The 21,657-nt window shown below is 46.3% G+C and overlaps 1 protein-coding gene across 1 annotated transcript in view; it reads left to right on the forward strand.

Annotated features, from left to right (window-relative positions):
- The window catches only part of LOC140396483 (uncharacterized), a 183,343-nt gene that overhangs the window by 129,446 nt on the left and 32,240 nt on the right, over window positions 1-21,657 (forward strand). The window contains exons 20-24 of the mRNA XM_072485151.1: window positions 13,546-13,635; window positions 13,924-14,043; window positions 14,924-15,129; window positions 19,536-19,616; window positions 19,725-19,802. Coding sequence (XP_072341252.1) covers window positions 13,546-13,635; window positions 13,924-14,043; window positions 14,924-15,129; window positions 19,536-19,616; window positions 19,725-19,802 — 575 coding nt within the window. The remainder of the gene's footprint in view (window positions 1-13,545; window positions 13,636-13,923; window positions 14,044-14,923; window positions 15,130-19,535; window positions 19,617-19,724; window positions 19,803-21,657) is intronic.

Below are 21,657 nucleotides of genomic sequence, written 5' to 3' on the forward strand. Positions count from 1 at the left end.
TAGTTCAATCTGATTTGTTGAACCAATACCACAGTTAGCACAGTTCTCTGAGTTCGACTCTCTGCTAACCTAAGTGTGGTTACTCTGTCTGACTGAACCAGACTAGTTCTTAGCCACATGCTGGAGGTGTGATACTGTACATACACCCTGACTCACTCTGTAGATGTTCATCAGTGGAATGAGGCAGTGCCTTGTGCCGTTTATAGTGAGAAACCACCCTTTAGTGTTGTGCCTGCTCATTGGCCATGTCCTGTTCTCTGTGTTCATTAGCTGCCTGTCTGTATAGCTGTCTGTCTGTATATCATTATCTGCATGTCTGCATATCATGACATCTCCCCTTTTAAAAAAAATGTTTTGTTGGCATATGGGAACGTACTTACATGTGGTGGCATATATTAACATATTTAAAAGCGGTGGCATATGTGAACGTATTTACCTGAGAATACAGCTGTCTAATGTGAGAAAAGACAACATAGCAAACAAAACAAATGTTCGTAAGTCCAGTCTCTGGGGCTTGCGTCTGATCCTTGTCGACCGCCGGAGAGATGGTGGTGGGGACAACGGTGGCTTGACAGGCGGGATGGAAGCCTGATTGGTGGTCTCGTAGTTCGAGGTATCAGGAGGTGGCAAAACAACGGACGAAAACGGAGAAGAAAGCGGTTGCGGGCAGGCAACTTTGCGCAGTGCCCGTCTGTTTCATCGCACAACAGAACCATCAGCCATACATACAACATACGAGCGGGGTGCAGCCTGTCGAACAATGACAGCTGGAGCAGACCAGCCACCATCCGGTATCTTGATCCTGACGTGTCTGCCGGGGATAACATGGGCAAATTGGTGGCATGAGCATCATAGCGCTGCTTTTGCTGGTTTCGGAGCTGCTGCACCTTCTGCAGCACTGGGAGGTGATCCAGGTTGGGCATGTGTATGGCTGGAAGTGTCGTCCACAGGTCCATGTTCATCAGGAGTGACGTGGGGTCGCCCTGTATGCAAGCAGGGCGAGGTAGATGTCAGAAGCAGAATCCACGGCCTTGCAGATGAGCTGTTTCACAATGTGCAGCCCTTTTGGACTGCGGGTCGTGTGGGCTGGAAGTGACCTGTTTGAAATGGTATGACTTGGCAAACATAGACCACTCGTGGCTGTTGAAGCACGGGCCATTGTCACTCATGACAGTGAGTGGGATACCATGCCTGGAGAACGTCTCCTTGCAGGCCTTGATGGTCCGAGATGTGAGGTCTGAGAGCTTCATGACTTCAGGGTAGTTGGAGAAATAGTCAATGATCAACACGTAGTCACGACCGTTCGCACAAAAGAGGTCGATGCAAACCTTGGACCACGGGAGGTCTCGATTTCATGCTGCTGAAGCGTCTCCTTACTCTGCGCTGGCTGGAAGCGTTGACAGGTCGCACAATTAAGGACCATGTTCGAGATGACCTGGCTAATACCGGGCCAGTAGACTGCCTTCCTGGCTCTGCGTCTGCACTTCTCGACGCCCAGGTGTCCCTCATGGATTTGGCGGAGCACCAAGCTCTGGAGACTGAATGGAATGACAATCCGGTATAGCTTGAGGAGGATACCATCAATCACCGTCAGGTCGTCCTTTACATTGTAAAATTGAGGGCACTGCCCTTTCTGCCAGAGGGGGTCTTTGGCTGTCTCCTCACGGATACGAACCACCTCCTCATCAGACGCCGGGAGTGTGCTAGCACACAGTTGCACCTGTGATTCAATCTGCCAGATGATTTTCAGCGGTTCACTAGGCAAGGTGATGGAGCAGGACAATGCATCAGCGATGATGAGCTCCTTGACAGGCATGTACACTAAGTCAAAGTCTTACCTTCTGAGTTTGAGGAGGATGCGCTGCGACCAAGGCATCATGTCGTTCAGGTCCTTGTGGATAATGTGGACCAGAGGCCTATGATCCATCTCAACAGTGAATGTCGGCAAGCCGTAGACATAGTCGTGAAACTTGAGAATGCCAGTGAGAAGACCCAGGCATTCCTTCTCGATTTGCGCATGCCTTGTTTCGATGGGCGTCATGGCCCTCGATGCGTAGGCTACCGGTGCCCAGGATGAAGTGTCATCGCGTTGAAGCAGCATCGCACCAATGCCATCCTGGCTCGTATCTGTTGAGATCTTTGTCTCCCTGTCAGGGTCGAAAAATGCCAAGACTGGTGCAGTGGTGAGCTTGGCTTTCAGCTCCAACCACTTTTCTTGATGTGCGGAAGGAAGTGGACTTCTTCACCAGGTTTCGTAGGGCCGTGGTGTGAGGCCATGTTTGGGATGAACTTGCCCAGAAAATTGACCATGCCCAGGAAGTGCAACACCGCCTTCTTGTCTTCAGGGAAATTCATGGCTTTGATGGCCTTGACCTTGTCTGTGTCCGGGCGCACGCCCTGCTGAGAGATCTGCTCACCTAGGAACCTGAGTGTCGACATGCCAAAACAATATTCAGCTTCAGGCCACTGGCATGAACAAGGCAGAAAACCTGCCGGAGCCGGGAAACATGCTCTTCAGGGGTCGTGGACCATATGATGATGTCGTCCACGTACACACGAACCCCTTCAATGCCCTTCATCACCTGCTCCATGATGCGATGGAAGATCTCCAATGCCAAGACAATGCCAAACGGCATGCGATTATAGCAGTATCTGCCAAACAGTGTGTTGAAGGTGCACAGCCTTCTGCTGGACACATCTAGCTGGATTTGCCAAAATCCATGTGATGCATCTAACTTGGTGAAAAAACGTGCATCTGCCATCTCACTGGTGAGTTCCTCCCGCTTCGGGATGGGGCAGTGTTCACGCATTATGTTCTTATTGAGATCTTTATGATCAATACAGATGCGCAGGTCTCCCGAAGGCTTTCTAACACATACCATCGAGCTGACCCAGTCAGTCGGTTCGGTTACCTTGGAAATGATGCCCTATTGCTGAAGATCCTTGAGCTGTTCCTTCATGCGCTCCCTCAGCAGAGCCGGGACCCGGCGTGGTGTGTGGACCACTGGCTTGGCATCAGTCGTAGCAGAATCTTGTATCGATATGGCAGCATGCCCATCCCGTCGAACACATCCGGATACTGAGCGAGGATGTCGTCAATGCCGGCCTGAAGATCCACATTGGGGGATGTTATTGTGCAAACCCGCTGCATGAGGTTCAGCTGCTTGCAGGCATGCACGCCAAGTAGGGATGCCCTGTCCGGCTTGGCAATTTCAAAACTTAACCGTGCATGGGTGCTCTGGTTGGAGACGAGTAGATGGCAGGATCCCTGTGCCGTGATGTCATTTCCATTGTAGTCCAGGAGCCTGCAGGCTGCTGGAAGGACCTTTTTGGGGGGCTTTTTGATGCGTTTGAAATCTGCCTGTGAGAGGAGGTTGGCAGAAGCACCTGTGGCCAGCTTAAACTGGATGGAGCAGTGGTTGACCTGCATCACCGCACGCCATTCGTCCGCAGAATCCACAGCAAGGATGGACTAAATTTGTGATGAGTTGGATGTGGCATATTCACATTTGGTAATGATGCCCACACAGTAGGCGGAGTCCAGGCATTCTTCCTCTGGATCCGTTGTGCTGCCAGGATCAGAATCCTGTTATCTTTGTTGCACACTCTGAACGTGCTGTCGTCAGAATTGGGAGTGCTGGACCCTGACTGGTGGTGCAGACCTGCACAAGGCTGCATAGTGTCCAAGCTTCCCGCAGTTTAAACATCGCCTGCCTCTTGCAGGCCAGTGTTTCTTTAAGTGGGCATTGCCACAGTTCGAGCACGTCATGACGTTGGTGGCCTGACGCTCCGCGCGTTGTTGCACATGCGCAGTGCGGTCAGCAGATGTCTGCACCTGCGCAGTGTGGGTTTCGGCCTCTTTGTTATCCCATTCGCATCGCGCATGCGTGGGGCCCCGGGAAAAGCGCGCGTAATGGCCGCTTTCATCAATGCTGAGGCGCTGCATCCGGGAGATGGCCTGCACACTCGCTGCCTTGTGGGAGGCAAGTTTCACATTTACAGCCGATTTGTGCTGGGCATAGCCATTTTTGGCGTGCTCATGCACTGTTGCAGCCATCTGGGATGGCCACGTCCCGATTACAAAATGGACACTTTGCAAAGAATGCAGGGAAAATTAGACAATGCCGAAAAAGCAAGCAGATGCAAGGTCTGTCTGTTGATTAGAGCTGTAGCTCTCAGACAAGACCGGCACTGCAGACCATCTACATACTAATGAGCCATCCCTGGGAACAAAAGGCAACATTTCGGCAAACAATGCTAAGACAGACACCCCGGCGCCAGAGGCGACTAAACAAAACAAACCAACGGCCACCTCGGACACGCCCAGCAACCAGGGAACCCACCCCTCTATTGGAGGAAAATCGATAAGGACGATTGGGAAACAGCCCAATTAATTGGGGCCAAGTTCAAGGCCCGCCCAAAAGCGCGCAAAGCCCTTTTGGGTATAAAAAGAATTCTCCAAGAGAGAATCTCTCTCTTGGCCTTGGCTCTCAGCGAGGAGAGACCTGCCAAAGCTACGCCAGACTAAGTAAGTTCCAAATCGACGCATGCTACGAGATAGACACTCCTAGTTGCTGCCCTGTAAACAGCTCAACCCAGCAGCCTCAGAAGCAAGCAATGGCCATTGTTCCTCTGACTGAGTGGGCACCCGAAGCTAAGTATAGGCTTTTAGTAATAGGGATAGTTAGGTTGTAGAGTTTTATGCACGAGTAGATTGGACTGTGTAAATAAATGAGCATTGCTTTTGAACTTACTAACTGGTGTATCGAGTCTTTGATCAGTAATCGGTTTTGAACCTTGTGGCGGCGTCGAAAGATACCTGGCGACTCTTGAGCAAACGTAATTAAACAGAGCCAAATTAAGAGACAACAGCAAGTTAGCAACATTGTGCACGCTTCAATCGCGACTGGCAGGATCATATGCTTGATTTTCAGTAGCTGCTCTCTCAGAGGATCAGAGTGAACTCCAAAAACGATTTGGTCTCTGATCATGGAGTCAGCAATATCACCAAAGTTGCAGGACAGTTCAGAAGGAATTGAAGAGCAGCACGGTGGCGCAGTGGGTTAGCCCTATTGCCTCACGACGCCGAGGTCCTAGTTTCGATCCCGGTTTTGTCCCCACAACCCAAAGATGTGCAAGGTATGTAAATTGGCCATGCTAAATTGCCCCGTAATTGCAAAAAATGAATTGGGTACTCTAAATTTTTTTAAAAAGGAGTTGAAAGATTCATCTTTACCTATGTGGACGCTGTTTTGAATATGTAGCGCTTGAAGATTTCATTGGTGTCCACCTCACAGGACTGTCAAACTTGTCCAGGATGGTCGAATACTTTGTCTTGTGCTGGCCTTCGGCGAAGTGAAAAGGGTTGAAGAGTTCGATGGCTTTATCACCCGCTGTTGAGAGGAGAAGCATGATCTTCCTTGCATCAGACGCACCCACGAGGTCTACAGCAGAAACTTTTGCTTGAATGTCTGCCAGTTGGCACTGAGATTGCTGGAGGTCCTGAGCTGGTGAGGAGCCTGAATCTTCTCCATGGTGCCGGGATACATTCGCTGGTCGTCACGGAATGGACTGACGTAAACTACCTAGATTAAGCAGTTTCCTGGTATCATGTTGTGTTATGTACTCTGGGATAACACGGGCTGCAACTGGATGCAGCTTTAACCAAAAGATACTCCAGACCTTGAAGTTAGTTCAATCTGATTTATTGGACCAGTAGCACAGTTCTCTATGAGTTCGACTCTCTGCTAACCTAAGTGTGGTTACTCTGTCTGACTGAACCAGACTAGCTCTTAGCCACGAGCTGGAGGTGTGATACTGTACATACACCCTGACTCACTCTGTAGATGTTCATCAGTGGAAAGAGGCGGAGTGTGAGTGCCTCGTGCCTTTTATCATGACATGTACCAGGTTCTGGAAAATGGGAATTAAAAAAAAACATAAAAGAAAAAAAGAACAAAGAAATGTACAGCACAGGAACAGGCCCTTCGGCCCTCCAAGCCCGTGCCGACCATGCTGCCCGACTAAACTACAATCTTTTACACTTCCTGGGTCCGTAACCCTCTATTCCCATCCTATTCATGTATTTGTCAAGATGCCCCTTTAATGTCACTATCGCCCCTGCTTCCACCACCTCCTCCGGTAGCGAGTTCCAGGCACCCACTACCCTCTGTGTAAAACATCTAGTTTCCTTTTTTCTCGTATGGCTGGTGCAGCCACCAATGGACTGAATGACCTCCTTTGAGAACCGTAACTCTCCTACGGTTCTATATTAATGATACTGGAAATAAATGTGACAACTTTCATCATATGCAGCTTTTTTAAGCGGAGTCTTTTAGCCATGATCTATTCCAATTGCAACAGAGTCCCATGTTGAGTGCGTTTAGCTGGGTGTTTCCTGGTGTTCACAGCACTGAGAAAGACCACGCTATTGAACAGAATTCTGTTCCAATCCAGGACCTCAATGAGGAACGGCCACACTCCACCCGCGAGAACTCCTCCATACAGGAGGAGATCGGGATGCTATTATTTTAAGGCAGCCCTCCCTGACATGACCTCCCCCCACCACTCAAAGCCACAGCTGACATATAAAGAGGTCACCCGGGGCCTCATATCCCCTGGGAGACCCACTCCCTGCCAAGTGCCGTTCCGCCTAGACGCGCATGTGGGGACCAGTACTGAACGGAACACACTTAAGGTCACCCATGTGAAGGAGTTCGATCCCAAAATCTCGGGTGGATCAGGCGAGCTACATGTTGAATGAGACTCACTCTAATATGCAGATTTGGCAAATACTGATCACGAAGTCTCATGAGATCCCCCGTTAGATGTCGCTAGGCGTGGCAAGCCGGGTAAATCCCAGCAGCGGCCTCTCCCAACTGCGTCACTCCGCTCTCCAAGGCTGAATGAATTGAACGGTTACTGGCTCAGAGTCCCCCCTTCTCTCTCATTTGTAAAACCCACGATGCACTGAGCATTTGCCCATTTAGTGTTTTTCAGCTGTGTCCAATACAATCTGATCTCCCATGCTCCGCTTCCCCTCTGGATAGAAAAGATACCATGGCAAAGGATGTGGTGTTCCAGCCAACATTTATCCTAAAACAGATTATCTGGTCAAAATCACATTGCTGTTTGTTGGAGGTCAATGAGGGCAATGATAGGATAGATACTAGGAGGATAGTTCCACATGTGAGGGTGACGGGATGTAGTTTACGAATAAGCAGTCTCCCTTTCAGACTGAGATGAGGAGAATATTTTTCACTGTGGGTTGTTGATATGTGAAATTCTCTCCTCCAGAGAGCAGTGGAGGCTGGCCAAGGCAGAGTGAGATAGATTTTTGACAGACACAGGAGTGAGGAGTTGAGTTATCGGGGATGGGCAGACAGGAAAGTGGAGCTGAGACAAGTAGATCGGCTATGATCTTACTGAGTGGTGCAGCAGGCTTGCAGGCCTGAATGTCTTACTCCTAGTAACAAATTATGCTTTTTAAAAATAGGGAAAGTAGTTTTAGTTTTGGTGATGTAGGGGTAGAAATTCACCTCAGATGGTGGCGCAAAACAAATCAGATCGGCCATCTATTCTAATATCAGTGCCTGATATTAATATTATTCCCGGGAAAAAATGTAAACTTTCATCCCATGTAGTTTTCTTTTGGGTCTGGTGACGCCAAGCTGAATGGCCTATATTCCTATGGTCCTTGCTGTGCAAAAAGAAATTTCCTACATTACAACTTCACTTGCGATTATGCACTTGAAGTTGTGAAAGGTGCTATGTAAATGCAAGTCTTTCTTTTGAGTGCAAGTGTCAGAGTCTGAGTGGGTGAATGCAATTTTTTCCGTAAAAATAACTTTGAATTTTAAATGTGAAAATGAGATCTCAATAGTAAAAACAAGGTTTAGTATCAAAAGCAAACCGTAATACTATAATGTTAGCGAACAAAAGAACCAAAATTGTCTCAAATATGAAGTCTACAAAGGAGGATGATGCACAGTTTTAATTAGGTCAAATGTTTTATTCCGGCAGAATGTGTACAAGAGCATACGGTGGGCTCGTTGTGGAGAGCACCAGCATTGTCATTACTGTGACAGGCTTGCTATAAGTTTTCAACAGCCTAGTTCAGGCCAGGCCAGGCCCAATGTTAAACTTGGGCAGTACATTTGAAATCTATATCTGGCACTGGGCCTAAAGTTGCACTGCTTTTTTTTCAATGCATTGTGCCTAAAATTGACACAAAATTTAAAAAAAAAATTATAAACATTTTATTGAGGTATTTATGATTTTATAACAATAACAGTGTACTTACAAATATAAACAGAGTGCAAAGGATGTCTACCTCCCTCACCGGTCCCACCTTTCCTACACACTAATCAAAGCTAAACTCAACCCCCCCCCCCCCTCTCTGCTGACGGTTAATTTTCCCCAAAGAAGTCGACGAACGGCTGCCACCTCCGGACGAACCCTAACATTGACCAACTCAGGGCGAACTTGATTTTCTCCAGACAGAGAAAGCCAGCCATGTCCGTAAGCCTGGCCTCTAACTTTGGGGGCTTTGAATCCCTCCAAACTAATAGTATCCATCTCCGGGCTACCAGGCGGGCAAAGGCCACAACGTCTGCCTCTTTCTCCTCCTGGATTCCCGGATCTTCCGACACTCTGAATATCGACACCTCTGGACTCCGTGCCACCCTTGTTTTAAACACATTGGACATGGCATCCGCAAACCCCTGCCAGAAACCCCTTAGCTTCGGACGTGCCCAGAACATATGAACATGGTTCACTGGTCCTCCCGCACACTTTGCGCACCTGTCTTCTACCCCAAAGAACCTGCTCATCTGGGCCACTGTCATGTGAGCCTGGTGAATGACCTTAAACTGTATCAGGCTGCTCCTGGCACATGTTGTGGATGCGTTGACTCTACTCAATATCCGCCCAGAGACCATCCTCTATCTCTCCTCCTAACTCCTTTTCCCATTTATGTCTCAGCTCCTCAGTCTGCGTTTCCTCAGACCCCATGAGTTCTTTATAAATGTCCGAAACCCTCCTTTCTCCCACCCACATTCTGGAAACTACCGTGTCCTGTATCTCCCTTGGTGGTAAAAGCGGGAAGGTTGAGACCTGCCTGCATAGGAAGTCCCGCGCCTGCACCTAAACTCATTTCCACTCATGAATTCAAATTTCTCCTCCAACTCCCTCAGGTTGGGAAAGCTCCCCTCCATTAACAGATCTTCCATCCTCTCAATCCCTGCTCTTTGCCATCTCCGAAACCCTCCATCCAACCTCCTCGGGGCAAACCGATGCTTCTTGCAGTTTTGAGACCAGACCAATGCTCCCACATGTTTCCTCCATTGCCCCCAGACTCTCAGAGCCACCACCACTACGGAGCTGGTGGAGTACCGTGCTGGCGGGAATGGCAGAGGCGCCGTTACCAATGCCCCCAAACTCGTGCCCTAACATGTTGCCGCCTCTACTCGCTCCCACATCGACCCACCCCCCACCACCCACTTCCTGATCGTGGGTATATTTGCTGATGTGTTGGGTGTTCTGGATCACATACAGGTCACCAACACTTGAAGTAGTGCAACACTATTTAATTATATTATTTAAACATACTTGAACTGTGGGTAAATACAATACTAGCTTTAACTAAAGACCTTTGCCTTGTCCTAACCAGTTGATGCACTCAGCACATGGTGAATGCCTGTGTTGCAGGCTGTGAGCTCTGTGCTCCTAGCTAGCTGCTACTCGAATGAGCGGGAACTCTGATGCCCCCTGGCTTTATAGTGCGTGTGCTCTCACTGGTGATTGGCTGCGGTGTTGTGTATGTTGATTGGTCCCACTGTGTGTCCATCAGTGTGTGTCTGCACCATGATATACTGGTGTACATTATGACATTTGCCACCCAATAATTATTACTAAAGTTCGGCAGCGCCAGCCAGCGCCCCCCCCCCCCCCCCCCCCCCCCCCCGCCCCCCGGCTCCTCTCCTGCATCCCCTTTTTTACTCGCGGTGTCTTACCCGACTATACAAAGCCAGAGATCACCATGTTAACCCGTTTAACGATGGTCTGTGGAATAAAGATGGGGAGACGCTGAAACACAAACAGCAATCTCGGGAGGACCGTCATTTTCACTGTCTGTACACTCCCAGCCAGTGATAGCAGGAGCATGTCCCACCTTCTGAAATCTTCCTTCATTTGACCTACTGGATGGGTCAAATTTAACTCATGTAGCCGGTCCCATTCCTGTGCCACCTGGATGCTTAGGTACCGAAAGCTTCCCTTTACTATACTAAATGGCAGCTCCCCCAATCGCCTCTCCTGCCCCCTTGCCTGAATCGTGAACATCTCACTTTTCCCCATGTTCAATTTATAACCCGAAAACCGGCCAAATTCCCCCTGAAACCTCATAATTTCTTCCATCCCTTCTAGTGGGTCCGAAACGTATAGGAGCAGGTCATCTGCATATAGCGAGACTCTGTGTTCCACCCCTCCCCGAACCAGGCCCTTGAGGCTCTCAGCGCAATTGCCAGCGGCTCTATGGCCAGCGCAAACTGCAGTGGGGAGAAGGGGCATCCCTGCCTCATCCCCCGGTGCAGCCTAAAATAGCCCGATGTCAACCTATTCGTCCATACACTTGCCACGGGCGCCTGATACAGCAGTCTGACCCAGTCGATGAAGCCCCATCCAAACCAAACCGCTCCAGCACCTCCCACAGATATTCCCATTCCACCCGATCAAATGCCTTCTCTGCGTCCATTGCGACCACTACCTCTACGTCCCTACCTTCTGGGAGCATCATGATCACATTCAACAGCCTTCTTACATTAGCCGCCAACTGCCTGCACCTTAATGAATCCCGTCTGGTCCTCCCCAATCACGTCCGGAACATTAGCACATTAAATTGATGAATTTCAAGTGCAAATTATATCCAGTGCAAATCAATGGCACAATTGAACTGCCATGTTGTGCATGAAAAGCAGCAACATGGCTAATAAAAGCCGGGATCTACTCAGCTTGCAACACGTTGTAAGATGTTGCGATATGAAGCCTGCCCATTGTGGACGGGACCACCTTTTTGGAAAATCTGCATATTAGGCCAACTCCGTTGGTCTCACTTTAATATGCAGTTTCCCAAAGCATCCGAGGTGTTGGGATCTATCCCCTTCGCCCGGAGACCTCGGGCGAGAGCCGTTGAGTATTGGTCTCCACAATGGGGACCAGATGAAACGGCACTCATCGGAATCTCCCAGGGGATCGGAGTCCTCCAGGTCCATGTACTGCCAAGTTGCCAAGCTGTAATTTTTCACGCGGCAGCAATCGGACCGGGGGGTGCTGCATGAGAGTTTGGGGGGGGGGGGGGGGGGGCGGGGGAAAGTGGGGGAAATCGTGGGGGGCGGGGGGGAAGAAGAGTGTGGGAAATGTTGGGGGAACCCTCATCGTGCGATGGAGCTTGGGGACTGCCTCATAGTGCGTTGGAGCTTGGGGGTGGATGGTTGGGGGTCGCGTCGGGAGCTCAAGAGATCGGGACTGCATTTAAAAATGATGTCCCGATCGCTCGCTACACTGAAGTCCCGGTGAGCGGAGCTCTTCGCTGAGGCCCCGTATCAACCTGACTGATGTTTGGTGGCATTGTTTATTGGCGTAAGAGCTCGGGGAAGCACGTGGTTAAACGTGCTCACTATGGGACTTTTGTTCCCATTTAGTTGAATCTGCCACATGTTTCCAGGATCGTTCACACTAGCTTTTTAAAAAAGAAAACCGTTACCCCATCCAGGAACCGCCCACTCTCCCAGATCAAGTCAATCCCAATGACAAATTTCAGATAATTGCATTACACCTCCTGTGAAGCTTTTAAAATTATGCTTTTATTCGGCACCTTTCCAAAGCTTTTAAATATACTTTTCAAATTTACTCAACTATTCCAACTGGTCAATGGCTTTGTATAGTTTTGTAATTTACAATTGGGTTACCTTACAAGTGGTGGACAAGGCACGCTGATTAAAGCCCATTTTCAATGGATAAAGCTGGACCAGCTTATATAAAATATAAAGGAATATTTTGTAATACACTTTTTAAATGTATATTCTAAGATGTGGTTTGATTGCTCCAGTTTATGAGTGATTTCATTTCTGGAGATGTGCAAACGAGTTTGGGTGGAAAACTGAGCAAATGAAAACCACTTTGCAATTTGGGCACAATGCAAGCTATATCCAAAAGAAGAAATATATGACCATGGCCTCTACATCCCTACTCCGCGTGCTCACCCGCTTGAGCCTGCCTCAGAATTTTTCATCCGATGTGCTCAGAATTTTAAATTCTTTCATGGGACATGGGTGTTGCTGGCTAGATCAGCATTTATCGCCCATCTCTCATTGTCCTTGAGAAAGTGGTGGTGAACCACCTTCTTGAACCACTGCAGTCCATATGGTGTTCGTACACCCAAAGTGTTGTTTGGAAATGAGTTCAACAAATTTGATCCTGCGACAGTGAAGGAATGGTTATATAGTTCCAAGTCCGGATGCTGTGTGACTCGGAGGGAAACTTTCAACGGCTGCCCTTGTCCATCTTGGCGGTTGTGGTCACGGGATTTGAAGCGTCATTAAAGGAGTTTGGTTCAGTACATTCTGTAAATGGTTCTCACAGCTGTCAGTGTGCATCATTGGTGGAGGGAGTGAATGTTGAAGGTAGTGATTTGGGTGTAAGTCAGGCGAGCTGATTTTGTTTTGCGTAGTGTCGAGATTCTGAATGTTGTTATAAGCTGCACTTGTCCAGGGAAGTGGAGAATATTCCATCACACTCCTGACTTATGCTTTGTAGAGGATGAACAAGCTTTGGGAAGTCAGGAGATGAGTTACTTACCACACAATTCCCAGCGTCTACCCTATTCGTGTAACCACAGCATTTTATATAGCTGGTCCAGTTTCGTTTCTGGTCAATGGTAATGCCCATGGATGTTCATAGAATGCCTGCAGTGCAGAAGGAGGCCATTCAGCCCACACTGTGCCTCAAATAGCACCTACATAGGCCCACTCCCCTGCCCTATCCCTGTAATCCCGCCTAACCTGCATATCTTTGGACTGTTGGTGGAAACCGGAGCACCCGGAGGAAACCCACGCATACACTGGGAGAACATGCACACACCCATCCAGGGCGGGAATTGAACCCAGGTCCCTGGCGCTGTGTGGCAGTAGTGCTAACCACTGTGCTGCCCATTGTGATGTTGATAATAATGCCTTTGAATGCCAAGGGGAGATGTTTGAATGGTTGGTTATATCTGCATTATATTACATTTTGATTCCAATGCCTAACTGCAATAGTTAAAGGCAGGTTACATTAAATACCAAAAACCTGTCAAAGTCATCAACGATATTTTGGTCACCCAAGTACCAAGTTGGTTTGGAGAACTTATCATAATTTTAGCTTCAAATAAACCAAATTATTTGTGAACATGGTAACCTGTATTCGATTAATTATTGAACCATGATTAGCAATGGATTTTCTTTAACTGTGCCCACAGATCAGTATATTTGTTTTATTTCTTGTTTTCAGTCACTTCTACAATTGAAGGTTGATGTTAACCTGTTGGATTACAAAGGCGCAGTACCATTGCATCGATCGAGAGATATGGAAACAATGGAGGTCAGTTTATCAACGAGAAACATTGGAAATGGAACACTAGAAACTGGTGTTTATTTTCCTTAATTGATTTGAACTTGGTTTATTGTTGCTCAAAAGGGTCATGTTCTGATTTTTGTTTCTTTCTAATTCTTAATTTGTTGATTTGCTGTAGCTCATTGGTTCTATAAGTACTATTGATGAAAATAAAACAATGGGCGATAGAGCTTTCATTCTAATGGGACTGTTTTGAGCTATTATTTTAACTCCTGTTTAGATAAAATCCATATTTTTTTTGTCTTGTCATTTCAGTTGCTGATTAACCATGGTGCTGATGTAAACTGGTCAGATGTGGATGGAAATACACCGTTGCATATAGTGTGCTTTGGTGAAGTGAAGAAACCAGCTCGATTGGATTGTTTAAAACTTTTGGTAAAACCTCTGTGCCATTTCAAAAGTCAAATGTTAATAAAAGTCACACTAAAGCAGGGATCTAATATAAAATATAATAATCTTTATTGTCACAAGTAGGCTAACATTAACACTGCAATGAAGTTACTGTGAAATGCCCCTAGTCGCAACATTCCGGCACCTGTTCGGGTACACAGAGGGAAAAATCAGAATGTCCAAATTACCTAACAGCACGTCTGTCGAGACTTGTGGGAGGAAACCGGAGCACCAGGAGGAAACCCACGCAGGCACACATACTCTGCACAGACAGTGACCCAAGTCGGGAATCGAACCTGGGACCCTGACGCTGTGAAGCAACAGTGCTAACCATTGTGCTACCACACCGGCCAATCTGAGGAACCTTTTCAACAAAACATATATTAAAATGCATGTCTGGTACCACATCTCCGTTTGGACTGCAGATTCCAATTTTTATAATGCAAACCACACATCATGGGATTGATTTCAATGTGAATTACTTTATCTTCCTGGCACATGTGGGGGGGGAGGGGTGAAATTAGATTTTCACATGGTATAGTGCAAAACATATACAACCATTTTCTTAAAACTGTCCACTGCTATCTGACAGGAATGGAATAAAGCAATAATGGGTGCAATACCTGCACTAAATACGTGACCATTTACCTTTCTTTAGTATCTAACATTAACGTTTTCAAGTACATACTTGCTCCATTAGCTAACAAAGATGTCAGTTTGAGAGACCAACTGCAGAATACTCAGCAAATATTGGCTTTGTAATCTGGTGCTACTCTATTATTGTGTCTTACTAAAATAGCTCTCGTCAAGATTCTGCCAGAAACTGTTACAAAACTAATTACAATTAATTATTCCCTGTACATAGCTGTCCCACCAGGCCACAATAGAAAGATGGAACAATAAAGACCTGCTGCCAATCCATTGTGCTGCCATGCAAGGTAGAATAGATGTTATTGAACTTCTGCAGCAGTTTGACTTGAAGGAAGAAATGGTCACAAAATTAATGAAGGGAAGTGCTCCAAGTTTGCTCTACCTGTCTGTGGCCAATAATCACATTGAATGTGCTAAATGGTAAGATTACATAATAACATTTACTTACGCTGGTAATGAGATTTTTGAAAACTTATTCCTTGAACTGATTGCATTGAGCTACTTGAGGACTGTTGTAAACACTTGCGTTGCTACAGACTTAACTTTGAGGCCAATTGTGGAATGGTGCAGCATATTATCTCCCTGACACTTTGCTAACATGGATTGTTGAGGCACTAATTATAAATAAGGATAATGGAAGTGTTTATACCTATTACAGCCGAAATATACTTTACTCTTGTTGTTCATTTAAGAGCTTTGAAAGTTTTCCACTAAGTTTCAATGGGAAAACCTTGGTGGACAGCTAAACTGTCTTGTTATCCAATTGACTCATTGAGCAAGCATTTTAGAGTGGATGAAAAAATATTCCTCTAAGAAAATGTTTCGACTGAATATTTTGTACTGCAGTACCTCAGGTGTCAGACAGTCTCCGATCATTTTCTTCAATTTCTTCTTGTCTCTGAAAACCCCCCAAAACAAGTATTGTTCTTCATTGCTAAACTGTGTTGTTGTGGGACAGCAGATGGTAAGTGACCAGCTGTCCAAATCCCAAAGAAAAACTAGAATCAGCTGCCAGAACGATTTGTGTATTACGAGGAGTTTTCTGAATTCAAGATAAATAACACTCCAGACCAATTGTAATAATTTTAGACATTAAAGTTAAACATTTGTTAGAATAAAGAAAATAAGAAATATAATAACATTAAAAAGCACAAGAACACCGTTACACTATTAATAGTACTTTTTCAAACTTTTCCTAAAAGATTTTGGTTTAAATAAACTCAGTTAAACTGTTCCTGTAGATTTTCTAATCTGTGAAATTTCCAGTAACATTATCACAAAATGGCATTGTGAACTCTAAGAATGGCAACAAACTGCTGTTGCGAGATTTGACTTCAATACACACATTGTCTTGCTCGAGATCTCTCAACTCCCATCCCAACACAATGTTTCCTTAAATCTGCTTTTTCTTTTGCCTTGATCCTACGTTCTATTGTTTCCACAATCCTTTAGAAGTTCCCATTTTCCCCTTCCAGAATTTTTATCAACCTTTCTCTTAACTTTATGGTGACTTATATTTTAAAAGTAAAACAACACTATTTACCTTCTATTTACAATCTTCCAATTGTATATGTTACTTTTGAAATACAGCATTTACATTTGAACCCTTATGTAAATTCCTATTCAAGCTCTCCTGGCTTTCTGTTCAGTACAATTTCAAGCCATTTGCCTTCACACCTCCTTTATTTGATGTTTGACCGTTGCAATCTGTTTGTCTCCTTCAATTGAACAAGTCATACCCAGACAAACTTGTTTCGAAGTATATGACAATCTGATAATATTGCAAAAAAGAAATTAAAGCTCTTATTTTCCTGGCACTGTTATGAATGAAATATATCAAATTAGAAGAATTGGAGAGTGGTATATCCCTTCATTTGTCCTCTTTTATGTGGTAGGAATCCATCTCACGTTTCACAAATACATCTCAATGGGACTTGTCTTAATCCATTTCTTTATAAAAGCAAATTACTGCGGATGCTGGAATCTGAAACGAAAGAGAAAATGCTGGAAAATCTCAGCAAGTCTGGCAGCATCTGTAGGGAGAGAAAAGAGTTAACGTTTTGAGTCCGAAGACTCTTTGTCAATTTCTTTATTGCTTAATCCATTTCTTTATTGCTTTATCCGAGTTGGTTTGCTGTGGTTCACCATGAGAAAAGAGTTTGCACATTGTTTGCACCAAATCATTTTTAACATGGAACGTACAGTGCAGAAGGAGGTCATTCGGCTCATCGAGTTTGCACCGACCCACTTAAACCCTCACTGCCATCCTATCCCCGTACCCCAATAACCCCTCCTAACCTTTTTGGTAACAAAGGGCAATTTATCATGGCCAATCCACCTAACCTGCACGTCTTTGGACTGTGGGAGGAAATCGGAGCACCTGGAGGAAACCCACGCAGACACGAGGAGAACGTGCAGACTCCGCACAGACAGTGACCCAGCGGGGAATTGAACTTGGGACCATGGCACTGTGAAGCCACAGTGCTATCCACTTGTGCTACAGTACTGCCCTTTGAAATCATGCTTTCAGTTTGTTGATCTGAAATGTTGGGCATCAATGAAGTTTGAAAATGTAAGAATTGTGGCGAGGGCATATAGAATTGAGTGGGAGGCAAGCGTGTGAAACGCCCAATGTCGGGTGCTGCAGGAGGAATCAGGTGAGCGGTGGGAAGGCAGCGGGATGGCAAAGTGGTGGGAACCCAATGAAGACAATTGAAAAGGCACCTTTTCTGTTATTTGTGTATCTCTAAATGCAATCAAATGATGCGTCCCGAATTTAACCCTTGGCCAAAAGAGATCAGAGGCTCATGGTTACCTAGCCTCATGATTTGGCAGGCCACTCGCGAGATTGTGATCAGCCGACCGCTTCATCTCCCAATGGCACCACTTCTGAATCCACCGTCTGGATCAGGGTCCCTTTCATTAAATTACACCCATTAGTTTAAAAAGTATCTGCACTTTGTTCAGAAGATGTGATGGTCTTTGTTCATTTTAATAATACGTTCTCTATCTTGTAATAATTTTATGCATTAAAGTTAAACATTTGTTAGACTAAATATAATAACATTTTTAAAAAACACAAAAAAAACCTTTACACAATTAATAGTACTTTTTCAAACATTACCTAAACAATTTTGGCTTAAATAAGCCCAGTGAAACAGTTCCTGTAAATTTTCTAATCTATGAAATATCCAGTAACATTATCACACAATGCCATCAAAGTCATCGCCAATGTTTCATTCCCATCAATTCCAACTCACTTGATAGGAAATCTGCCTGGGCACAGGGATTAGTTGTAACATAGGGGCCAAATTAAAGTGTGAACCCTGTGCAGTGTACGCTACACATGCTTAATGAGGCATGCGGCATCTTGTCAAATTTTAAATTTGTTTATGTAAACCAGGAAGCATTTCAAAATTTTTTAAAAAAGAAGCTTAGCAATGCCCTGGACAAAACTGTTTGCTTCCTTGGCATCTGATCAATTAGCCGAAACATCCACTCCTTTCTCCGTGGTGGTACATTGATTGGGTGTACTATCTACAAGATGCAACTCTCACACATGGGAAGGTCTCCCACCTCGAAGGACAAGGTTGTAAGTTGCATGAGAATGCCACCAGTCTCCCTCCATCCTCATTTGGTCGTTTATCATGGTTCTTTCATCATTGCTGGTTCCTGAAACCTACCTGACTGTATTGTTGGAGAGCCAATGAATTTTTACAAATCTGGATTGGACTTTGTTTGAATTGCATCAAAAATGAATTTTGCTTGAGGGGCTGTTTTGCCCCACCTTGTTGCTAACTTTTGGTTGGTTCAGTTGGCTCTGTTTTATAACCTTTGCCCTCGAGTCGCCAGGTATCTTTATGATACCGCCACGAGGTTCAAGTTCAAGTAATGATCAATAACTCAATACACCAATTAGTAAGATTCAAATCAAAGCACATTTATTATACACAGTAATCGCTACTCATGCATAAATTCTACTTCTAAGCTACTTCCACAACTAACAGGACTATACTTAGCTTCGGACTGGCCCACCAGGTCAGGGAAACAAATGGCCTTTCGTTCGGGTTCTGAGTCTGCGGGATTCAAAGTTGGTACGGACTGGTAGCTAGGAGCGCCTATCTCATTGCGAGCGTTGACTTAAGACTTACTGGCTTTTGGCGGCAGCTGAACCGGCCACTGTTGAGGGTTGGTTCGCATTGCTGAGTGACCCGGTCAAGAAGGACAATTTGAACTCGGGGGCTTAACTTTATAGTCCCCAGGGGCTTCCCGCCTTTCGGGGCGGACCCGGTACCTGGTTCCAAGTGATTGGACTTCGTTCCAATCGCTTGGTTCGATTTCCCCAATACTGGAGCGCTTCCCTGATCGATGGGTGGTCTTGAAGTGTCTTTTGTGTTGGCTCCTGCTGGTGCCGAGGAGTCTGGCTTGGCCTTGTTTATCCCAAATGTTTCGATTGTTCCCGGGGATCGCTCATTTGTATGTAGATGGTTGCTACATTATTATGCAGGTGGCTGCTTGTATCGCTGCTGTCTGGGCTTTTGCAGAGTTTAAAACAGAGTAAATTTGCACCTGTTAGTTTCTGCCTGTGTTGGCTGAATTTCCCTGCAGCTTTTGCTGTTCTCCATTTTACGTCGGGAGTTGGCCAACCCAGGTGGCTACAACCTACAATTATAAAAAACAATGGAGAGTTTGCATCCAAGGTGGCTTCTTAATCACATAATAAATTTAAGATGGAAAAAGGGAAGAAGCACAGATGATATTCAAAATAAGAACATTTATAGTTTCCATTTATCTTTTTTATTCTTTAATTTTGGTTTAACTTACAGGCTCAGTGAAAAGGACTTTGGTTTTAAAGCTGAAGAGCGGGAAGAATTGATGTTTGGATTGCTGCATGATGAAATAAAATTGTATGTCACCCACTATCAGTTCACATCTATCATAATTTTTGCATCTGATGTGATTGGTTTGATGCAGAAATGTAGTCTATGTTTTTAAAAAGCTTGTTTTTTGTACAGGCCAGAAAAAGCTCAGAGTCTGGAATTCCTTATAAAGCAAGGTGTTAATGTTAATGCAGTTGACAAACATGGTGATAGGTAAGAAAAATAATGTGTTGCATTTATTACTTAAACAGCATGTGTTGATGCTTGAGTCATTGCGTAGAATTTCAGTTTAATGTGGCCTATAGATTTTTAAAAAAAATATATATTTATTAAAGTTTTTTAACAACACAATTTTTTCCCCTTACAAACAATAACCCCCCCCCCCCCCCCTCCCGTAACAAAATAACACAAAATCGCACTGGGCAAGATATATACATGGCAAAATGGTATATTTACATAGCTTTATACACTGGCTCTCGCCCGCACGTGCCGGTTTCCCCCACCCTCCATGTTATCTCCTACTCATCCATCCCCTCAAACAATCTCTCGTCCCCCCCCCCGCCACAACCCAGGGTTGCTGCTGCTGACCGACCTTCCTCGAACGCTCCGCGAGGTAGTCTAGGAACGGTTGCCACCGCCTGTAGAACCCCTGCGCAGACCCTTTCAAGTCAAACTTAATCCTCTCCAGCTTTATGAACCCAGCCATGTCGTTTATCCAGGCCTCCAGGCTAGGGGGCTTCGCCTCCTTCCACAATAGCAAGATCCTTCACCGGGCTACTAGGGACGCAAAGGCCAGAATTCCGGCCTCTTTAGCCTACTGCACTCCCGGCTCATCCACTACTCCGAATATTGCTAGCCCCCAGCTTGGCTTGACCCGGACTTTCACCACCTGAGATATTGCTCCCGCCACTCCTCTCCAGAACCCCTCCAGTGCCGCGCATGACCAAAACATGTGGACATGGTTCGCCGGACTCCCTGAACACCTTCCACATCTGTCCTCTACCCCAAAGAACCTACTCAACCTCTCCCCTCAAGTGCGCTCTGTGAACCACCTTAAATTGTATCAGGCTGAGCCTGGCACATGAGGAGGAGGAGGAATTAACCCTACCAAGGGCATCAGCCCACAAACCTTCCTCGATCTCCTCCCGCCATTTACCCTTCAACTCTTCTGCTCGTGCTTCCCCCTCTTCTTTCATCTCTTGGTGTATTGCCGAAACCTTGCCCTCCCCGACCCATACACCCGAGATCACCCTGTCTTGAATTTCTTGTGCCGGGAGCAACGGGAATTCCCAGACCTGTTGCCTCCCAAAAGCCCTCACCTGCATATATCTAAATGCATTTCCCGGGGTAACTCAAACTTCTCCTCCAGTGCCGTAGGCTCGCAAATGTCCCGTCAATGAACAAGTCCCCCATTCTTCTAATCCCCGCCCGATGCCAGCCCTGGAACCTCCCGTCCATCTTCCCCGGGACAAACTGGTGGTTACCCCAGATCGGGGACCACACCGAGGCTCCCACTGCACCCCTGTGCCATCTCCACTGGCCCCAGATCCTTAACGTTGCCGCCACCACCGGGCTCGTGGTATACTTTGATGGCGAGAACGGCAGCGGTGCCGTCACCAACGCCCCCAAGCTCGTTCCTTTACAGGACGCCATTTCCATCCTCTTCCATGCCGCCCCCTCTCCCTCCATAACCCACTTGCGGATCATTGCCACATTTGCTGCCCAGTAGTAGCTCCCTAGGTTTGGCAGCGCCAACCCTCCACGGTCCCTACTGCGTTCCAGGAACCCTCTCCTTACCCTCGGGGTCTTATTCGCCCACACAAACCCCATAATACTCCTACCTACTCTCTTGAAAAAGCCCTTGGTGATCACGATGGGAAGGCACTGAAACACAAACAAAAACCTCGGAAGGACCACCATTTTGACCGACTGCACTCTACCTGCCAACGAGAGCGGCAACATTTCCCATCTTTTGAAGTCCACCTCCATTTGGTCCACCAACCTCGTCCGATTCAATTTGTGTAGGCCCCCCCCCCCCAACTCCTGGCTATCTGGATCCCCAGATACC

Source organism: Scyliorhinus torazame, chromosome 19 (assembly GCF_047496885.1).
Source record: "Scyliorhinus torazame isolate Kashiwa2021f chromosome 19, sScyTor2.1, whole genome shotgun sequence".
NCBI lineage: Eukaryota > Metazoa > Chordata > Chondrichthyes > Carcharhiniformes > Scyliorhinidae > Scyliorhinus > Scyliorhinus torazame.